Below are 17,722 nucleotides of genomic sequence, written 5' to 3'. Positions count from 1 at the left end.
GGTTTATGTGAGTTTTCTCTGAGTCGGGCTTTCTTTAGAGCAGGATTGGATTTGGGAAGGTGTGTGTGAGGTGGGGTTTTTCCTAGTTCAGTTGAGTTTTCTCTTTACCAAACATAATAGTAATAAAAGCTAAGTGGGAGTTTCCTTGGAAATTAATTTAATATACCCTCTTTGTAAGAAGTTGTTGACAATCAAATGCATCATATCCACTTTCTCTTTCCTTTTCTTTCTCTACTATGCAACGCCAACGCCCCCTAGAACCCTAAACCATCTCAATTCCTGTTTCAATTTCCCTCTCTCTCTCTCTCTTTTCTCTTTCAATTTTTGAATTCAACCCTCATCACTGTCCCTCTCTCCTCTGGGGAAATTCCACCCTCTTCTCAATTGCAAGTCGTCCCCTTCTTTTCCTATTGAGATGACCTGAAATTTGTTTCATCTTTTGGGGACATTAATATATCTACTTCCAAGGAAAAGAGGAAGGAGATAGAGAGAAAGAAGGGTAAAAATGGCTAACCTGGAGTTACAGATGAACACTCAAATGGAGCAGATCCATGGCGAAATTCGCGATACTATGCGTGCCCTTGCGTAATCTCTCTCTCTCTCTCTCTCTCTCTCACTCGGTCCATGCTCTTATTTAGAAAGTCGTTGTACAAATGTCTACTCTTGAGTTGGTTCTTGGTGTATATCTGTATTTTGTCAGTTGATATATCGTACTCACTTTAGGTTTCGTTATGCTTGTAACTATGATTCTCCCTTTGGTTTTTATGTTTTCCACAATTTTATGATTTTCCATGGATTTAAGTAATCTGATATGATTAAAGTCATTGCAAGTATAGCTGCTTTATTCTTTACTTTGTCATTCCACCCAACTACAATTACACATGGCTGTATGCAGAGGTCTTATCAAGCCTTTGGATAGCAAATCAATTAGGTGTCTTTGTTACAGCTTGCGGTTGACCAGATTGTAAAGGTCTTATATTTTTGAAGGAAGAGTTTTCTCCTGTGAATATAATAACTCAATATCGGCTTATTGCATGATAATGATCTTCTTGTTGAATTCAGTTACTCTGATTCTCGTTTGGCTATCTACACACATCATCTTTTTTTGTTAAATGTTCTGATGTTCCATCTAATATTGTAAATTTTTAAAGAAGTTTTGTTTTTTTTAGTCTTGATTTTGTTGCTAGTCCACTGGAAAACTTTCTAAAGCTCCCCCCTTTTTTTTTCTTAATAAGCAGGAAGTAATTTTTTACTTCTTGCTATGTATGAGGTATTGGTGAATTATTATAATCCAGTATCCTCATCAGTGTGCATATTTTGCTATTGCTGATAAAGCAAACCAGGGTTAGTGGTAGCATATTTTCTCAGGTAATGACAGCAACTTTTTCCTAAACAGAAATGGCTTCGGGAAGCTGGATAAAATCAAAGACCCAAGTAGACAAAGTAAACAGCTGGAGGATCTTACTGGGAAGATGAGGGAGTGTAAAAGGTAACCGCTATATGATTTCTCCCTACTACTATATTGGTTGTCGCATGATTGAATTATTCTGTCACTAGATTCTGTGTTGATCTTCTTAGACTTTTAATTGATCATCCCCTAAATTTTCCAGATTGATTAAAGACTTTGATCGTGAAATTAAAGACGAGGAAAGTAGAAATCGTCCAGAGGTGAACAAGCAGCTTAATGATGAGAAACAATCCATGGTAAGTGTCTTCGAAACTTCTATTTGCTTTTAACTGACTCACTTTCATTTTGTCAATGATGGCATATTTTGTGTTTCCATGTCATGCATGTTTTCTCTTTTTCATATCATTAGTACTCATAACACTGGGGTCAAGTTTGAATTATGGGAAAGCAAAAGATCAGTCTTTAAGCAATGATGAAGATTAGAATGGTATTCACTCTTGGAATTGGAATAAGCTCCCTCATTTTCCTGTCATAATTTACCTATTTTAATTGCTACTTAAAAGTCACCAACTCTAGTTTTATGTATACACTAGTTGGCATATAGGTTGAATGGCTGGGTGCTAGACTGTTAGATTTGTAATTTTATAGGTCAGTTTATATGATATTGGCATTTAGATGATCTTGTAGTTTTCTGGATATGGTTTGAATTCATTAGAGGTAGATGATTCTGTTGGACCTTTCTGAAATCCTTGATGCCTAGAGCTCACCTTCACATACTGCAGATTTTGTTTACACTCTGGTGGTATTATTGTTTAATTCCTTTTCATTTATGCAGATCAAAGAGTTGAATTCATATGTAGCTTTGAGGAAAACGTAAGTTCTGTCAGTTAAATCTTTTATGATTCACTGATTTTAGTCTGTTGATGGTTGATTCCTGTTGTAGATTGTCATTAAACATGACCTAATCAATTTTGCATGGCTTATTTTCTTTAGTTCATTATATGAGCTGACAAGAAGCTGGTGTGTATTCGTCATGGTCTGTCATGATGATTTCATAAGCTCAACATTTATCCATCATGACATGTTACTTCGATGACTCTTTCTTGCTGTGATCATATGTTAACTTTGCTAAAATGACTAACAAATTGATATTTATTTTTCACATGGGCAGACAACAATAGGTCTAACTTTATATCCAGAAGCTGCATTTTTTAGTAATTATATCAGTTCTATTGGACTATTGCAAATCCAGACATATAAAGGACTAATCTGAGTTTCTTGCGTGCAACTTTCTTGGCCCATTGAATCTTGTGAGTTGCTATTTTGCTTGTATGAAGTTTATCCTCATCTTGAGAAGTAAAATCATTGGTCTCCTAGATTCCTATTGTACCTTTTGTTTACTGTGTAATTGTATCCACATGTGGTGCTCTTTCATTTTTATTTTTATTTTTGGGGGATGGGCTGGTGGGGGTGTTGAGGAAAACGATGTTTTCAGAAGATACTGCATTAAATTGTGCTTTTCTGATACCTTAGTTAGACAAGTGGTTGGGCGTATTTGATAATTCAAGATTCAATAAAACAACTGTGAATAACAAATGATTGAGCACATTATTCTGCTAGCTTCTGTACTATCTTCAGCGTGATTAATTGGTTCTCTTTTTGTTATTGTCTAATATTGTAGTCTTGTCTTCTCTCTTTTTACTTGTTAGCTATTCTATGGCATTTGGTGGTGCAGGTACATGAGCACTCTTGGGAACAAGAGAGTTGAACTTTTTGATGTGGGAACTGGTGCTAGCGAGGCTACAGCTGATGACAACGTTCCATTGGCATCAGGTGGCATTACGTGCTAAGCTTTTATATGATTGGATTCCAATTATAAATTGTTTGATTAAGCACATATGAAAGGAACATGACGGCAAGATTTGGCTGACATGATTTATATTCGAACTGTTTTTAATTAAAATCATTTTCCTCTTGACCGGTTGCCACCTTTCTGTTCCTTTGCCTTTTATACTTAGTTCTCTTAATAATTCATCTGATTAATCGTGATCTTGAAAAGACTATAAAAAGCATTGTGTTAAATAGCTTGCTGCTTATGTTACAGTGTAAAAACCACTCAAATCTTGCAAGCTCGTTCTCCCTGACTGAAACATTTAGGCAAATGTTTAGTTGTGCAAATCTTGACCTTTTTTTTGGGGGAAAAAATTGTGGCACTTACAAAATACATATAACCTGAACAGCTGCATACACCAAGATGGTTGGACGTGATATTGAAAGTCTGTAATATCACCGTCCATTCTAATTAAATAGGAGTTCCATTGAATCTAGTCTAAAGGTCTGTGATTCCTTATTTTCTATAGGAAAAGTGATTCTTCAGAGTGGGACTTATTTTGGGTCTGCTTATAACTATAGCTGCTTTTATTGCTACTCAGTGTGACGCGACCATGAAAGCTCCATTGTTACTACTTATTGTGAATTTTTGATGTGCATGCCATGCTTTAGACTATGATCTGCTTTGGATTCTGTTTGCTGCAAATATAAGCTCCATATCTTCTCTTGATGGAAGTGGCTTTGACCCTAATAGCTGACAATTCTCTGCATTTTCATGTATGATTATAGAAATGTCAAACCAGGAGCTTATCAATGCTGGGATGAAGACGATGGATGAAACTGACCAAGCCATTGAACGTTCCAAGCAGGTAAAATGAAATTTAAGTGAATTCTCAAAATCTAGGCACAGTGTTTATGGTATTCTGAACTCATTGTTAATTGTAGGTTGTTCACCAAACTATTGAAGTGGGAACGCAAACGGCTACTACTTTGAAGGGCCAAGTGAGTGCACCTTTGTCAATGCTAATTTTATTGGCCTCAAAATGGTTCTTCATCTAATCACTGACATAGTTTTCAATACTTATAGACTGAACAAATGGGTCGCATTGTCAATGAACTGGACACAATCCAGTTCTCCATAAAAAAGGCATCTCAGCTTGTAAAGGAGATTGGTAGGCAGGTAAAAAGTCAGAAACACCACCTATTTCTTTCCTGAATCATGTGTGTTGGAATATTATAATGTGGACTCATTGAAGGTTTCACACAAACTAATTTGGCTACCCATGGAAACATGTAGAAAAATTGCTTTTTCAAACCTCAAAAAGCAGTTGGTACTTTTTGGTAGATTTCATTTTCTAGAGATAGCGAGGTACTTTGGGATTTGTTTTTTGTGTTTTTGCTTCATTATGGTTTTCATTGTTCTTGATACAAAATCAACTTCATGAATCTTTGCAGGTGGCCACTGATAAATGCATCATGCTTTTCCTTTTTCTGATTGTGTGTGGGGTTATTGCCATAATCATCGTGAAGGTATTCCTATATCCTCAATCTACCTCCATGGCTAATGTTTTTGCATATTCACAACTCTGTTATGAGATTGAATTGGTTGTATTTATTAATCTTGCTGTTGCTCTTATGGCCTGGCGGCTTTTCTGGTCTCATAATAATATTTGGAGGGAGGGAAAATTTTGGTATATACCCCATTTTATGTCCCGTGAATTAGACAGCAGGAGGGGTTGTTTTATTGGACTCAGTTTGGTTTTATCTTACTGTTCATTATTTATATATACTTTCTTCGTGTATTTGTACTTCCTGTCTATTACTTCGGAAGTGCTAAACTGGTATTCGTAACTGATGGACTGGGACTTGCATATTTATTAGATTGTGAATCCAAACAACAAAAGCATAAGGGATATTCCTGGATTGGCTCCACCTGCATCAACGAGGAGGAGATTGTTGTATGTAAAGCCTGTTCAACATTTTGAGTGAATTTGTTGACTTGGTTCAAAAAGGTCATTATTCCAATTTCTGTTGTGAGGCTGCAGTAAACAAATGCGGGAATGATATCCATCGCGTCCATTGTTGTGTTATTGTATCTGGTTTTGTGCTTGAGTTGTGCATATTTGTATTTCCTTTTTCTTTTTAAATATGTAGATCATATTTGTGGTTTGTCTTCACGGTCACTTCTTTTCTCTTCTCCACTGTTGATTGGTTGGAGGCGATTTTTATTCATGTAAACCATAAACCTTTGGAGGGGGATACAGGTTCCTCCAAAAAAAAAAAAAGAAAAAAAAGAAGAGGACAAAACTTGGTAGTTAGCAGTGACATACGCTATTCAAATTTGATGTTCATCTCTCTTGTTAGTTGCATTATTTTCTTATTGTATCGTGTTATTGGCTATTTGATATTTATAGTGGGAATGACATAAGATGGGGAATGTCCCCGGACTCTGTTGTCCCCTTGGCATTGTACGACGGGAGTTCCATTCCAGGGTAGCACACCCAGAAGCTGGAAAAGTAGTGAATTAAAATTAGTTATGCTTTTGAAAAGAAAAGCTATGATCATTTATGATCAATGAAAATGAAAACAAGCTTATTCTTGCAATTAAAATTTTTATTTAATCCGCAAGTTATATACTATTATTAGGTAAGGTAAAGAGAAGCATAACATTAACAATTGGTCCCATTCATTACTGATACACAATTTTTATTTATTTTTCTGCTGTAATAAGATCAGCTAAAAGAAGAGATGAATTAGGACAAAAGGGACGCATGGAATTCCATGTTTGTCGGTGCCCTATAACCCATATCCACCTCCACACATACTGCCGTCCCGCGTGGGAAAAGAATAGCAAAGATTGAGGATCAGGCCTCAGTCTCATCTCATCATTAGAGTTGTATCATTTTTACCGAATCAACAGTGATATTTATGTATGTAGTAGTCTTATGAAGAGTTGATAGGATAAGATTGCATCAATTGTAGAACAGGAATGCAATTGGGGTTGAGACATTACAGAAGAGATGAGAGAGACAAGTAGGGGGAGAGGGAGAGAGAGAGAGAGAGAGAGAGAGAGAGAGGGACTGTGGGTCTTTGGATTCCCTGCTGGAGTTTGGCATCATAATTAATATACCACTTCAAAAATCTGTTTCTGTACTATGTTTCTCTCTCTCTCTCTCTCTCTCTCTCTCTCTCAATAAGCAAACTTCACTATTACTATGCTCCGAGTTTTTTACTCATCAAACACTACCGGACAATGAAATGTTTGTAATTTGTATAACAGTAATAAGAGGCCCATTTCTTCAGTTTGGCCCTTCCTCATTTCCTTCTTATCTTTTTCAGTTAGTACAAACCGTCTCCATCTCTCTCTCTTTATTACGTCTATCCGCCCCTAAATCGCCGGCGCTTTTCCGTCAGAACTAACATTTCTTCAGGTCAGGTCTCACCTCCGCGTCTATCGCCAACTTCAGTCTCTTCTGATCATCACCTCACACTTAGCTAAACATACACTCATCTGTAATGACAGACAAAGATAAGTACTGCCGCTTTTATTTTCTTGGGATCAAATCAAAGCGAGAGTCTTTTGCGTCATAAAAGCTGTGCTCCACAATGATGCTAGTTCTAAACTAGAGTTGTTTGGCTTGTGGGTTGCTCTTGTTTGGGCCCATGGATGTGTCGGCGTGCTTTTCTTGGATTTCTGAGCTTGTAGGGAAGCTGATTGAGAGGTGATTTTTTCAGTTTCGTTCTTGGGTCTGATTGTTTGGAAACGATTCAATTCTTTGTTTCTTTCAATTTCTCTTTGTGGGTATATCAATCAAACTTCCTGAAATGGAGACTAAGTTTGGTGGAAAGTTGCACCATTTCTATGGTCCAGTGGTGTCGGATTTGAAGGACGTGGGTAAGAAGAGTATGGAATGGGATTTGAATGACTGGAGATGGGATGGTGATTTGTTTATGGCCGCTCCGCTAAATACCGTGACATCAGATTGTAGGAGTAGGCAGCTCTTTCCCGTTGGATCAAATATTTCGGTGAACGAGGGAGCTTCCCTAAATACGGTGCCATCGGATTGTAGGAGTAGACAGCTCTTTCAAGTTGGATCAAATATTCGGGTGAACAGTGGAGCTTCCAATTGCTCCCTATTGTGGTCAGAGGAAGTGATGGGAAGCGAGAAGGAGAAGAGGGATTTGGAGAAACGGAGGAGGGTTTTCGAGGTTGAGAATGAACAGGTCAACGAAGAGGCTGGATCACTTAATCTGAAGCTAGGTGGACAAGTTTATCCTATCGTTGAAGGAGAGCTCGATGAATTGGAAGGGAAGAGTGGGAAGAAGACCAAAGTAACCGGTGCACCATCTAGTCACGCAGTTTGTCAGGTAGAGGAATGCAAAGCGGATTTGACTAATGCAAAAGATTACCACCGACGACATAAAGTGTGCGCCATGCATGCTAAGGCTACCAGAGCTTTAGTGGGAAACATTATGCAGAGGTTTTGTCAGCAGTGCAGCAGGTCACTTGATTGATCTAGGGTTCTTGCTTTTTTCTAATATTGCTAGCATTACCTATGCATTGCCCTTACAATTAGTACAGTTAGTATCTGCAGAATCTGGAGCTGGAGTTGCTAATCACTTTTTTTCTTCTGTGCCTTTCACCTGTCCACATCTTCTTAGTTTGGTTCATGAACCTCAGATTCAGCTGCCTAGTACATTTGTTATTGGGATGTGCATTATGATATTAGTTGGAATCTCATTAAGAACTGCAAATAATGGCAGGACAACTGACTAACTAGTACAATATTTTGTGCAGGTTTCATGGTCTTCAAGAGTTTGATGAAGGGAAGCGAAGCTGTCGCAGGCGTCTGGCAGGACACAATAAGCGGCGGAGGAAAACACATCCTGATAATTTAGTTAATGCAGCCACCCAGAGTGACGAGCAGGGTAGTAATTACTTACTGATCAGTCTGTTAAGGATACTCTCCAACATACACTGTAAGTAGGCTTTCTGACCAAATTCTTTGATTTGAAGCACTTTGCTCTTAGCTGTAGGATGTCATTTTGAAAATGTACAATATTCTCCGAATGCAGCGAACACTGATAGATGATAACACATCTGATGTCTTTAGGTGTTCATGTTCCAATTTTAGAATGCAAACATTAATTTCAATTTGAAAAGAAAGGTCTGGATCCTTGAAACCTTGTTCAATTTGGCAAAAATCTTATGTAGTTGGAATGGCATCAAACAAAAGCGAGGTTTTGAGAACAACACTCCATTAACTCGCCTTTCTTTGAAAAGCTGAGTTAAGTAATCTGACAGTTGAAGGGTAGTATAAGTTTACTTTCTCTGGACCCGTAATGTATTGTGCATGCAGGGAGCTATGCCTAAAGAATTCGTTATGCCCGTTTAGTAACTTTGATGGGGCATGCCAACTATGCTGTATTTTAATCATTTAGGTCATGTTGAGATGAATGCTAAAAGAATGGTGAGAGCTGAATTCCTTGGTAACTACACACAAAATGCATAATGTATAAAAGTCCTCATTGAATCTTAGAGGGTTTATAAGGTTCAGCCATGGTCCCATTATTTTGATAAAAGTTATCCATGCCTGGGAAACTTATAGAACAAACAACTAGTAATTCTTGGTGAACTAAAATAACATGTCTAATTTCCAATAAGTTGTCCTTCAGAAGTGAGTAATACAGACTAATTATTAATATTTACTTTACACCTCATTGTTGCTTATGTCTTCCCTCGTTATAATGCATTCTAGATATAATATTATTAGAACAAGCTTATTAGAATTTTCTTCCTAAATGTAATTTACATTTAGTGTCTTCTGAGGTAGTCATGATTGTGTTGAGAAATAATGGAACTCAGGTGAAAACTGAACATGTCCGCTATGCATGGTCTATCTTTCTGCTGGTGATAATACAAAGGCTGAGTGATGAAGAATGATGAAAGTGAGATATTTATCTATTTTTGACTAAATATTCTTCTCTTTGTTCTTCCTCCAAAATTTTCTTTTTTATTGTTCTTTCTCTCTTGATTGAGCTTTTGTCCATACAGTGATTTTGGTTGCTTAATTACTTCACAGCTTCTACTACTTATCAATTGCAGCCAATAACTCCGATCAAACCAAGGATCAGGATCTACTATCTCATCTTTTAAGAAACCTTGCACCCACTGGCTTAACTAATGAGGGAAACCCTGCTAGACCATTACCTGTATCTGAGGACTTGCAGAATGTGGAGACATCTTTGGCAACTGCTGTAGAGGTACTAGCCTAAGCCCCCAATTTCTCAAATCTGTATAGTACTTTCATCTAGTTCTGATTGCATTTTATCTTCAGGACCTTATTACACCTGCTGAGCCAGGTGTGACCATACCTACAACTGATTTGACACAAAAGAGGATGCTAACAGATAAGGCTCTAGGCAAAGTTACATACAGTGAACCAACTTCACAATATGCTATACAGTTTCCAGCAAATGCAAGTGACTCAATGAAAGAAAACACTTCGGATACCACAATAGGGAGGAACAAACTGAATAACTTTGACTTAAATTATGTATATGATGGTTCTCAAGACTGCATGGACAATCTGCCGGATGCTTGTGCCTCAGAATATCTTGGCAACATGTCTCCTGCTGGTCCATTATGGTTATACAAAGATTCTCAACAGTCTAGCCCACCTCATAATAGTGGGAATTCAGGATCCACATCAAGCCACTCACCTTCTACATCTAGCGGAGAGGCACAGGTCATATTTATGATTGAGTTATTTTCTGGTGCTACTTGCAAGGATGCTCTATGAAGTGTTCATAATTATGTGATAAATATTCCGGATGCAGATTGTTGGATAAAAGACATAAGCATATTGTTGCATTTTTAGTTAAATTTTTATTAAGCTCGTCTTGGTACCAGATAGTCAAATAAGAACTTTCACCTCTTCCGGTAAGATTTTTGTTGGAAGTAAACTTTCAATTGTTTTGCAGAGTCGCACAGATCGGATCGTCTTTAAGCTTTTCGGGAAAGATCCAAATGATTTCCCTCTTGTCCTGCGAAAACAGGTGTGTATCTTGCTTTCGAGATTACAAAATTTCCTATGACCTTTCTTTTTGTGCATTTCATCTTTTAAGGTTTGATTTTTGATAAACATTATGCTATATTTGGTGCAAGGTTGTTGGTAGAAGATTAGTTTGTTAACCAAAATCTCATCGGATCTTGTAGGATTTTATTTTTATTTTTAACTGATTAGTTAGTTTTTTATTCAGTTAGTTTGTTGTGATTTTTTTGAATTTGTGATAGTTATCTTTCTGTAACTCATTATAGTAAATAGGCTAGTAGTGAAATGAGAACTCATCATCTTTTGTTTTCCAGAAACTCGAGTGTTATAGTATTCTTTTTTAACAAAGTGGTATCAACGGTCTTTGTTTAAGGGACCTGTGTGAGTGAAACCTGTGAGGTGCCTATCACCAAAAAAACTAAACACCTGCCTTCATCAATTGCATCAATGGCACGCAATAGTTCTTGTGTATTCCTCCAGTTTTCACATAAGAAAATTATCATGCATGGGCTGTGAAAATGGAGTTTTATTTAGAAGCACATGGACTATGGGAGTTTGTTGAAATAGATGGAATTCAACCATTTCCCGAGTACTAACAATTGCTCAAATAAGAGATTATAGGGAGGACATGAAGAAGATGCATAAGGCCAAGACGTATATTCACTCAGTAGTCATGGGATCTTTTGAAACAAGCGTATCAAGGAAATGTCATGACAACCCAAATGCAAGTTTTGAACCTGAAAAGGGAATTCAAGATGCAAAAGATGAATGAGACAGAGCATTTAAGGTAGATGCAAAGAGTAAGAAACAAAAGTGGAAAAAGAATAAGGGGAAGGAAGGTCAAAAGAGTGGCAACACAGGAAGTTTCCTCCATGTAAACACAGTAAGAAAAACTTCACAATTAGAAAAATATTGTTGGTATAGACCCGCTATGGAGGTCCTGTGGTCAAATGTATCATATGGAGAAGGTGTACAAAAACAAGGGACAGGCTCAAGTAGTGGAACAAGAGCACGAGGAGGAGAAACTATTTGTTGCAATGTGTTATGCAAGCCGCACCCCAAGCAACGATTGGCTAATCGCCAGTGGATGCACTAACCACATGACCTTGACAAATCGCTTTTCAGAGAATTAGACAAGTCATTAATATCAAAAGTGAGAATTGGCAATGGACAATTTATTGAGGTTGAAGGTAAAGGTACCATTGCAATTGAAAGCCCAACATGTATAAAATTAATCTCTAATGTGATGTTTGTTCCCAAGGTTGATTAAAATTTGTTGATCCTAGGACAATTACTTGGGAAGGGTTATTCTGTTACGTTTACCTTTAAAGATAACATGTGTGTTATTATTGACGTGTCTGGTGCTGAATTATTTTCTGTAAATTAAGAACAACAAGAGTTTTTAAGCCAGAGTGAATCAGGATGAACTATACTACGAGAGGCTGGGGCATTTTCATTATTCAACTTTGGATATAATGTAGAAAAAAGAAGAGAATACCTTTCACGCAAGGAGCTATTGCTATGCGTGAGATATGTCTATTAGGGAAGCGGGTCAAGCTACCACTTCCAATAGGAAAAACATGGGGAGCAACTGAGAAGCTTCAACTCATTCAAACTGATACTTTTGGAGATGTAAAGATTGAGTATCAATTTAGTGTAACCTACACCGCTCAGCAAAGTGGAAGTATAGAACAATTATGGATGTGGCTCAATGTATATTAGTCACAATTGTATTTCTGCTAGTCGTGTTTTTTTTAAAATATTTGGTTGTTTATGTTTTACCCATGCTCCAAACGTGAAACAAAAGCTAGATCCTAAAGCAGAATATGGAGTCTTTGTTGGTCACAATAGTACCATCAAAGGTTACAGAGAATGGGTTTACTAAACTAAACTCAATGACGATGGTTCTGTGAACAAATATAAAGCCAGGCTAATGGTAAAAGGATATGCTCAATTATTCGGTGCAGACTTTTCAGAGACATTTGCACCTGTCGCAAGTACAAATAAGGATGAGTGATTAACATTATGGTATATTTGTTGCAAGTTTGTTGGTACAAGATTAGTTTGTTAATCAAAATCTCATCAGATTTTGCAGTATTTTATTTGTTTTTATTTGAATTGATCAATTAGTTTGTTGAGATTTTTTTGAATTTGTGATAGTTATCTTCTTGTAACTTATCACTATAAATAGGCTAGTGGTGAAATGGAAATCATCATCTTTTGTTTTCTGAAAATTTGGGTTATAGTATTCCTTTTTGCCAACAATTTTGTGCAACTTGATTTCAGATTCTTGATTGGCTATCCAACAGTCCTACTGACATGGAAAGCTACATCCGACCTGGTTGCATTATTCTGACAATATACTTACGTATGGATAAATCCAGTTGGGACAAGGTAAGTTTTGTTCAGCATTCTTATTTAGTTAAAGCATTGTTTAGGCTATAAGCTTAGATCTCTTTTCCATAGATTGCATGAGCTACCAAAAGGGATACTAAGTTCAGGTTTTAATCACATGATGCGCATAAGTAGGAGCAAGGGTTTGGTGTCCCCAATCCTGAAATCATCCCTACAGGCTTAGTTTCTTTCAATGAACTATATCAAAGACTAACTCTTCATTTTTCGGTTCTATGAGATGGTGTGTAATTGATATGATATTATTTTTCAGCTTCACTGTGATCTGACTTCCAGTTTGAGGAGGCTTGTCAATTCATCTAGTGATTCCTTTTGGAGAACAGGATGGATATATACTCGAGTACAGCATCGTGTCACATTTGTGTGTAATGGTACAAATGAAGCTTCCAATCTGAAGATTCTGTCTTCCAGAATTTGACTTGTGTAGCGGACAATGTTGGATGGTAAGGCTGATAATTTTCATAATTCTGCAGGCGAGGTTGTTCTAGACACACCCTTACCCATGAAAAACCACCACAGTTGCAGAATATCAAGTATCAAGCCAATTGCTGTTACTGTGTCAGAAGGTGTTCAGTTTGTAGTCAAAGGGTTCAATTTGTCTTGTTCTACTTCAAGGTATTCTTGCCTTGACATGCATCAGTGTCTTGGTTTTGGAGATGGTTTGTTTCTTTTACATTTTCTTAGTAAAGCTAGGAGGGTGCTCCAATGGTGACTAGTTGCATCTGCCAGGTTACTATGCACAATGGAAGGGAAGTATCTAGTTCAGGAAAATTGTGCTGATATGACAGGATTGGCAGATTCATTTATCAAACATGATGAGATTCAGTCGCTTAGCTTCTCTTGTGTTATACCAAATATTGTTGGAAGGGGATTTATCGAGGTGATGTCACTTTTTGTTTCCTACCAAATTATTATCCTGCTGTTCAATCAACTGGGAGTTAAGTTGGTTGCCTCACTCTCCAAGCACTGAATGTTGTCATTGTTGCCCTTACATATTAGGTTGAAGACCATGGCCTCAGAAGCAGCTTTTTTCCATTCATTGTTGCAGAGGAGGATGTGTGCTCTGAAATTTGTACTCTAGAAAGCATACTTGAGGATGCTGACGAAGATATTAATAAACTAGAAGTTAGGAATCAAGCTTTGGACTTTATACATGAAATGGGTTGGCTTCTCCATAGAAGTCGCTTGAAGTTTAGGTTAGGTGATAGCAGTGGCGATGTGGATTTATTCCCTTTCAAACGCTTCAGGTGGCTTATTGAGTTTGCTGTTGATCGGGACTGGTGTGCGGTAGTCAAAAAGCTTATAAGTATTCTGTTTGATGGAACTGTGGATCTGGGACAAGAGAATTGCAATTTGGTAGCACTGCTGGATATTGGACTTCTTCACCGAGCTGTCCGGAGAAATTGTAGGTCCATGGTGGAATTTCTGTTAAACTGCAATCCAGGTGTAAATTTGGAGAAAACAAGATCCAGACAGAAGCAACCTGATGGGGGACAGTATTTGTTCAGGCCTGATTCTGTGGGACCTGGTGGGTTGACTCCTCTACATGTAGCAGCCAGTCTAGATAGCCGTGAGAATGTATTGGATGCATTAACTGAAGATCCGGGATCGGTATGCTCTATATTTTCTTGATGTGCATATGTCTCATTATTTAATGCTACTTTAGCATGATAGCATGCTGATCATTGTTGATTTTCAGGTGGGAATAAAAGCATGGAAGAGTAAACGAGACAGTAGTGGGTTAACAGCACATGATCATGCATGCATGCGTGGTAACTACTCGTATGTCCTTCTAGTTGAGAAGAAACTGAACAAGAAATCAAGAAATGGGCATGTTCTTATTGACATTCCTGGTAGAGTAATAGATAGTAGCAAATTAGGAAGGACAAGTAAATTTGTGGGGTTGGAAAGTGAGAAGAGGGGAGGAGAGTGCAGGCAGTGCGACCAGAAATTGGGTTATGGAAGGAGGTGGAGATCATCAGTGAGAATATACAGACCCACGATGGTATCAATAGTTGCAATAGCTGCTGTTTGTGTTTGTACAGCTTTGCTCTTCAAAAGCTCACCTGAGGTACTCTATTCATTCCGGCCATTCAGGTGGGAACTATTGGACTATGGATCTCAGTAGAAGTAAATATCATATGTAGAGAGTTGTGTATGATGAATCATAAACTAATGTACATGTTGATTTAGGGATATCGATGTTGCCAATGGTCTGGTCGCACACAAATTATGCACTTGTTATCTCAATGTAAATTTCTGACTATAAGGGACGAGTTGGAGAGGGCGAAAGGGCCAAGCGGGCTTTTCTCTCTTTTGCTTCATAGTTTTTGTGATACAAATTAGTTTTCCCTAATTAAACCATATTTGTTCCTGAAATTTTCCCCCCAAACCTACAAAACAGTTGTTGTCGTAAAGGAAACGAAATACTCTCTTATGAAATTGTGTGAAGACTTTTTTACATCTACAAGTCCAAAAAGTGCAGATTGCATTAAAGTTTGACGGGAAGCAGCATGTAAGGAAAATTACAAAACAAAGATGGGTAGTGATCTGGGATTTGATTTGCAAATGGTCAAATTTTCTTTTATATCAAAGACAGAGTGGCCCGAATCGATATGCTAAATCCACAAGTATTGGTTTAATTGCTCTTCTGGATCAAGAAAATTTCTCCAACTGAGCCTGCAACTATATTAACATCCGAATTTTGGGGAAAAAACAGCTAAATGTAGTAGCAACAGGAATGCAGTATGAACATGACCATGCATGTGTTTCGAAAATAGCAGAGCAGTTTGGCAGGTGATATTGCCATATTGGGAGTCGAAACAAAGAAGCCTCTCATTTCCTCAACGACCCAGCATCCTCCTGTTAATGTTTTTTCATTTGTTTCTGTTGCTATATTACATCAATGAGTGGTGGGAGCAGTTGATCTTTGAAACTTAATTCAGAATGAGTAGTTATCATCTTTCCAATTCTTGAGATACACACACGCGTGCATCTTCCATCTGTCTGTATAGCTAGCTCCTCGGCTCTATTTATATAAAGGAGTGTACATGTCCATGAGGCAATAGCCAGTAGCCAAGTAGGTCTTAGAGTTGAATATTACTTGGATTCATTTCAACTCCACAATTCTGCATATTTCTTTAGAAGAATCTGAATGGGCAAGGAGGGAGGGATTGCCGCATTCATCTGTCTTCTTCTTTGTTTCCTATGTTCAAATGGAGGTCTGTTCTTCCATTATAATTCATTACTTTTTTTAATTAATAGGGAAAGAAAGCTTCTGCATAATTTAGTCTCTAACCTTTTGCAGGAGGGGCTGCTGTCTTTTCTGCAGAAGCAAAGCTGGTCCGTGATTCTTTATTCTTACATGAGAAAATATCACTACATGTTTACCTTTTAAATGAAAAGTTGGTGGTGTACGTAATTGTAGGTTCCACTTTCACGGCTTTTGGTCAACAATCCTGGACATGATCATAAGCCAAATCACTATGTGATGAAAAGGTAAAACGGCATTCGTGCTTGTGCTTGTGGTTGCGTTAACTGAAAATATTCGTTGAATGATATGTAGCAGCAATCAAAAGGAGGAAAATGGAAGCAGGACGTGGTGTATAGTGAAGCCATCGACATCTGAAGAAAAGCTGGACGATATCATTCAGTACTGCTGCACTCAACCAAATGTGGACTGCAAAGTGATCCAGGCAGGGGGCACTTGTTATCGTCCTCCCAACAAGATTTCTGATGCTTCAGTTGTCATGAACATTTACTACCACCTCAATGGAAGACAAGATTTCAACTGTGATTTTAAAGGAAGTGGTCTTATTGTTACTCGCGATCCATGTACGTCTAAACAAATCCACTCTTAATTTCAAAATTTAAGTATTACTTGTATCTCATGATCATCATTTTGTTAAAATGAATTCAATACAATATTGCAGCAGTGGGCAAATGCATATACCGAGCCTGAGGAAGCATATATGTAGGTGTGATGGAGGGTTTAATAAAGCAGCTCACCATCATCAATAATCAGCAGGCTGCCTCTCATGCACCCATTACTACTCGCTGCTACTGCAATTATTATTATAACATAGTATCCTAATGCTCTAACATTATTCAGTACTAATTGAGACTGATTAAACGGGGAAAGCTAGCTACCTCCTATTTTCTTATTATACTTGCTTTGATTTTACTCTACACACTTTTCTATAATGAGGAACTACAACTACTACTGTCAATCAAAATTCTCATCGTAGTTTTGTGAAAACGAATGCATAATAATGCATTTCCCTTTCATCCACTTGTTTCAACAAAAATACATGCATGTATCATTGGTAACAGTCGAGATATATAAGAAGAGTGTGGACAGGGACAGGAACCATTATCATTGAAGTACTCAACCACGGGAGATTGACCTCAAGACGAACAGAACAACAATGCAGAGGAAGAGAGAAAAGGAGAATGCGGAGTGGAACCTGGAGCAGCTAGAGAGAGGTATAGGTATAGGTATAGGTATGGAAAGATTGAAGGAGACATGTGATGATTTGGGTTGTAAGAGAATGAAGGCAGGTCGGTCAGGACGTCCTTTTCAACCTCAACCAGTGATTACTCTCCGCCTCCGGCATTGGAGTTTAGTTGAACTCTTATTATTGAGTGTATCCCCTGTAGTAATAATTTTATAAAATATAATTTCAAAATAAATTAGAGCATGTGATATTCATATACCTTTACTTAAGGCCGTTTGAATTCCACGATTTTCGGCCATATTGTTGGTGCTGTGTCGATGGATCCTTAGGGCCTCTTTTTGTTTCAAAATAATTTCTCTCTTTTTGTTTTTATTTTTTTATCTTCATCATTGCCTGGTTAAATTTCTTTTCTTTTTTATATTAAATTCTCTCTATCCATTCATTGTGGTTAGAGTGTATGCGATAAACTCAAGTTATGGAAGAATGGATAGACAGGATTGAGAAAATGTTATATGATATTGTACGGTTTAGGTGATGGAGGCTGGATTGGAATTTGGAGG

At 37.6% G+C, this 17,722-nt stretch overlaps 3 protein-coding genes across 7 annotated transcripts; all 3 read left to right on the top strand.

The window, feature by feature from the left end:
* Positions 1 to 83: 83 nt before the first annotated feature.
* Positions 84 to 5,589, top strand: LOC105178837 (putative plant SNARE 12). Of its 2 annotated transcripts, none has more exons than XM_088885904.1 (10): positions 84 to 585; positions 1,397 to 1,489; positions 1,611 to 1,704; positions 2,244 to 2,281; positions 3,144 to 3,241; positions 4,028 to 4,107; positions 4,184 to 4,240; positions 4,326 to 4,418; positions 4,536 to 4,607; positions 4,694 to 4,768. In XM_088885904.1, exons 1-9 carry the CDS (start codon positions 506 to 508, stop codon positions 4,581 to 4,583), a joined length of 681 nt encoding a protein of 226 aa, XP_088742030.1. In that variant the 5' UTR covers positions 84 to 505; the 3' UTR covers positions 4,584 to 4,607; positions 4,694 to 4,768. The 2 variants fall into 2 exon arrangements, with proteins under 2 accessions (XP_088742030.1, XP_011100675.1); XM_011102373.3 differs by lacking the exon at positions 4,536 to 4,607 and adding an exon at positions 5,120 to 5,589 and having other exon boundaries at positions 100 to 585.
* A 586-nt stretch (positions 5,590 to 6,175) lies between these two features.
* On the top strand, positions 6,176 to 15,029 carry LOC105178838 (squamosa promoter-binding-like protein 1). Of its 3 annotated transcripts, XM_020699469.2 has the most exons (12): positions 6,176 to 6,669; positions 6,762 to 7,740; positions 8,037 to 8,218; positions 9,345 to 9,502; positions 9,577 to 9,987; positions 10,223 to 10,297; positions 12,580 to 12,687; positions 12,959 to 13,076; positions 13,179 to 13,320; positions 13,435 to 13,585; positions 13,705 to 14,316; positions 14,405 to 15,029. In XM_020699469.2, the coding sequence occupies exons 2-12, from the start codon at positions 7,064 to 7,066 to the stop codon at positions 14,831 to 14,833; spliced, it is 3,063 nt and encodes a 1,020-aa protein (XP_020555128.1). In that variant the 5' UTR covers positions 6,176 to 6,669; positions 6,762 to 7,063; the 3' UTR covers positions 14,834 to 15,029. The 3 variants fall into 3 exon arrangements, with proteins under 3 accessions (XP_020555128.1, XP_011100677.1, XP_088742029.1); XM_011102375.3 differs by having other exon boundaries at positions 6,176 to 7,740; XM_088885903.1 differs by having other exon boundaries at positions 6,206 to 6,960.
* Positions 15,030 to 15,174: 145 nt separating this feature from the next.
* Positions 15,175 to 16,996, top strand: LOC105178839 (major pollen allergen Ole e 10). Of its 2 annotated transcripts, none has more exons than XM_088885905.1 (5): positions 15,175 to 15,926; positions 16,013 to 16,047; positions 16,133 to 16,203; positions 16,274 to 16,539; positions 16,641 to 16,996. In XM_088885905.1, the coding sequence occupies exons 1-5, from the start codon at positions 15,860 to 15,862 to the stop codon at positions 16,664 to 16,666; spliced, it is 465 nt and encodes a 154-aa protein (XP_088742031.1). In that variant the 5' UTR covers positions 15,175 to 15,859; the 3' UTR covers positions 16,667 to 16,996. The 2 variants fall into 2 exon arrangements, with proteins under 2 accessions (XP_088742031.1, XP_011100678.1); XM_011102376.3 differs by having other exon boundaries at positions 16,638 to 16,996.
* The last annotated feature ends 726 nt before the right edge of the window (positions 16,997 to 17,722 follow it).

The sequence above is a fragment of the Sesamum indicum genome, linkage group LG10, assembly GCF_026168435.1.
Source record: "Sesamum indicum cultivar Baizhima isolate 11 linkage group LG10, ASM2616843v1, whole genome shotgun sequence".
In the NCBI taxonomy this organism is placed as follows: domain Eukaryota; kingdom Viridiplantae; phylum Streptophyta; class Magnoliopsida; order Lamiales; family Pedaliaceae; genus Sesamum; species Sesamum indicum.
Note: the sequence above shows the minus strand (reverse complement) of the source record. Positions and strands in the feature narration are given on the sequence as shown.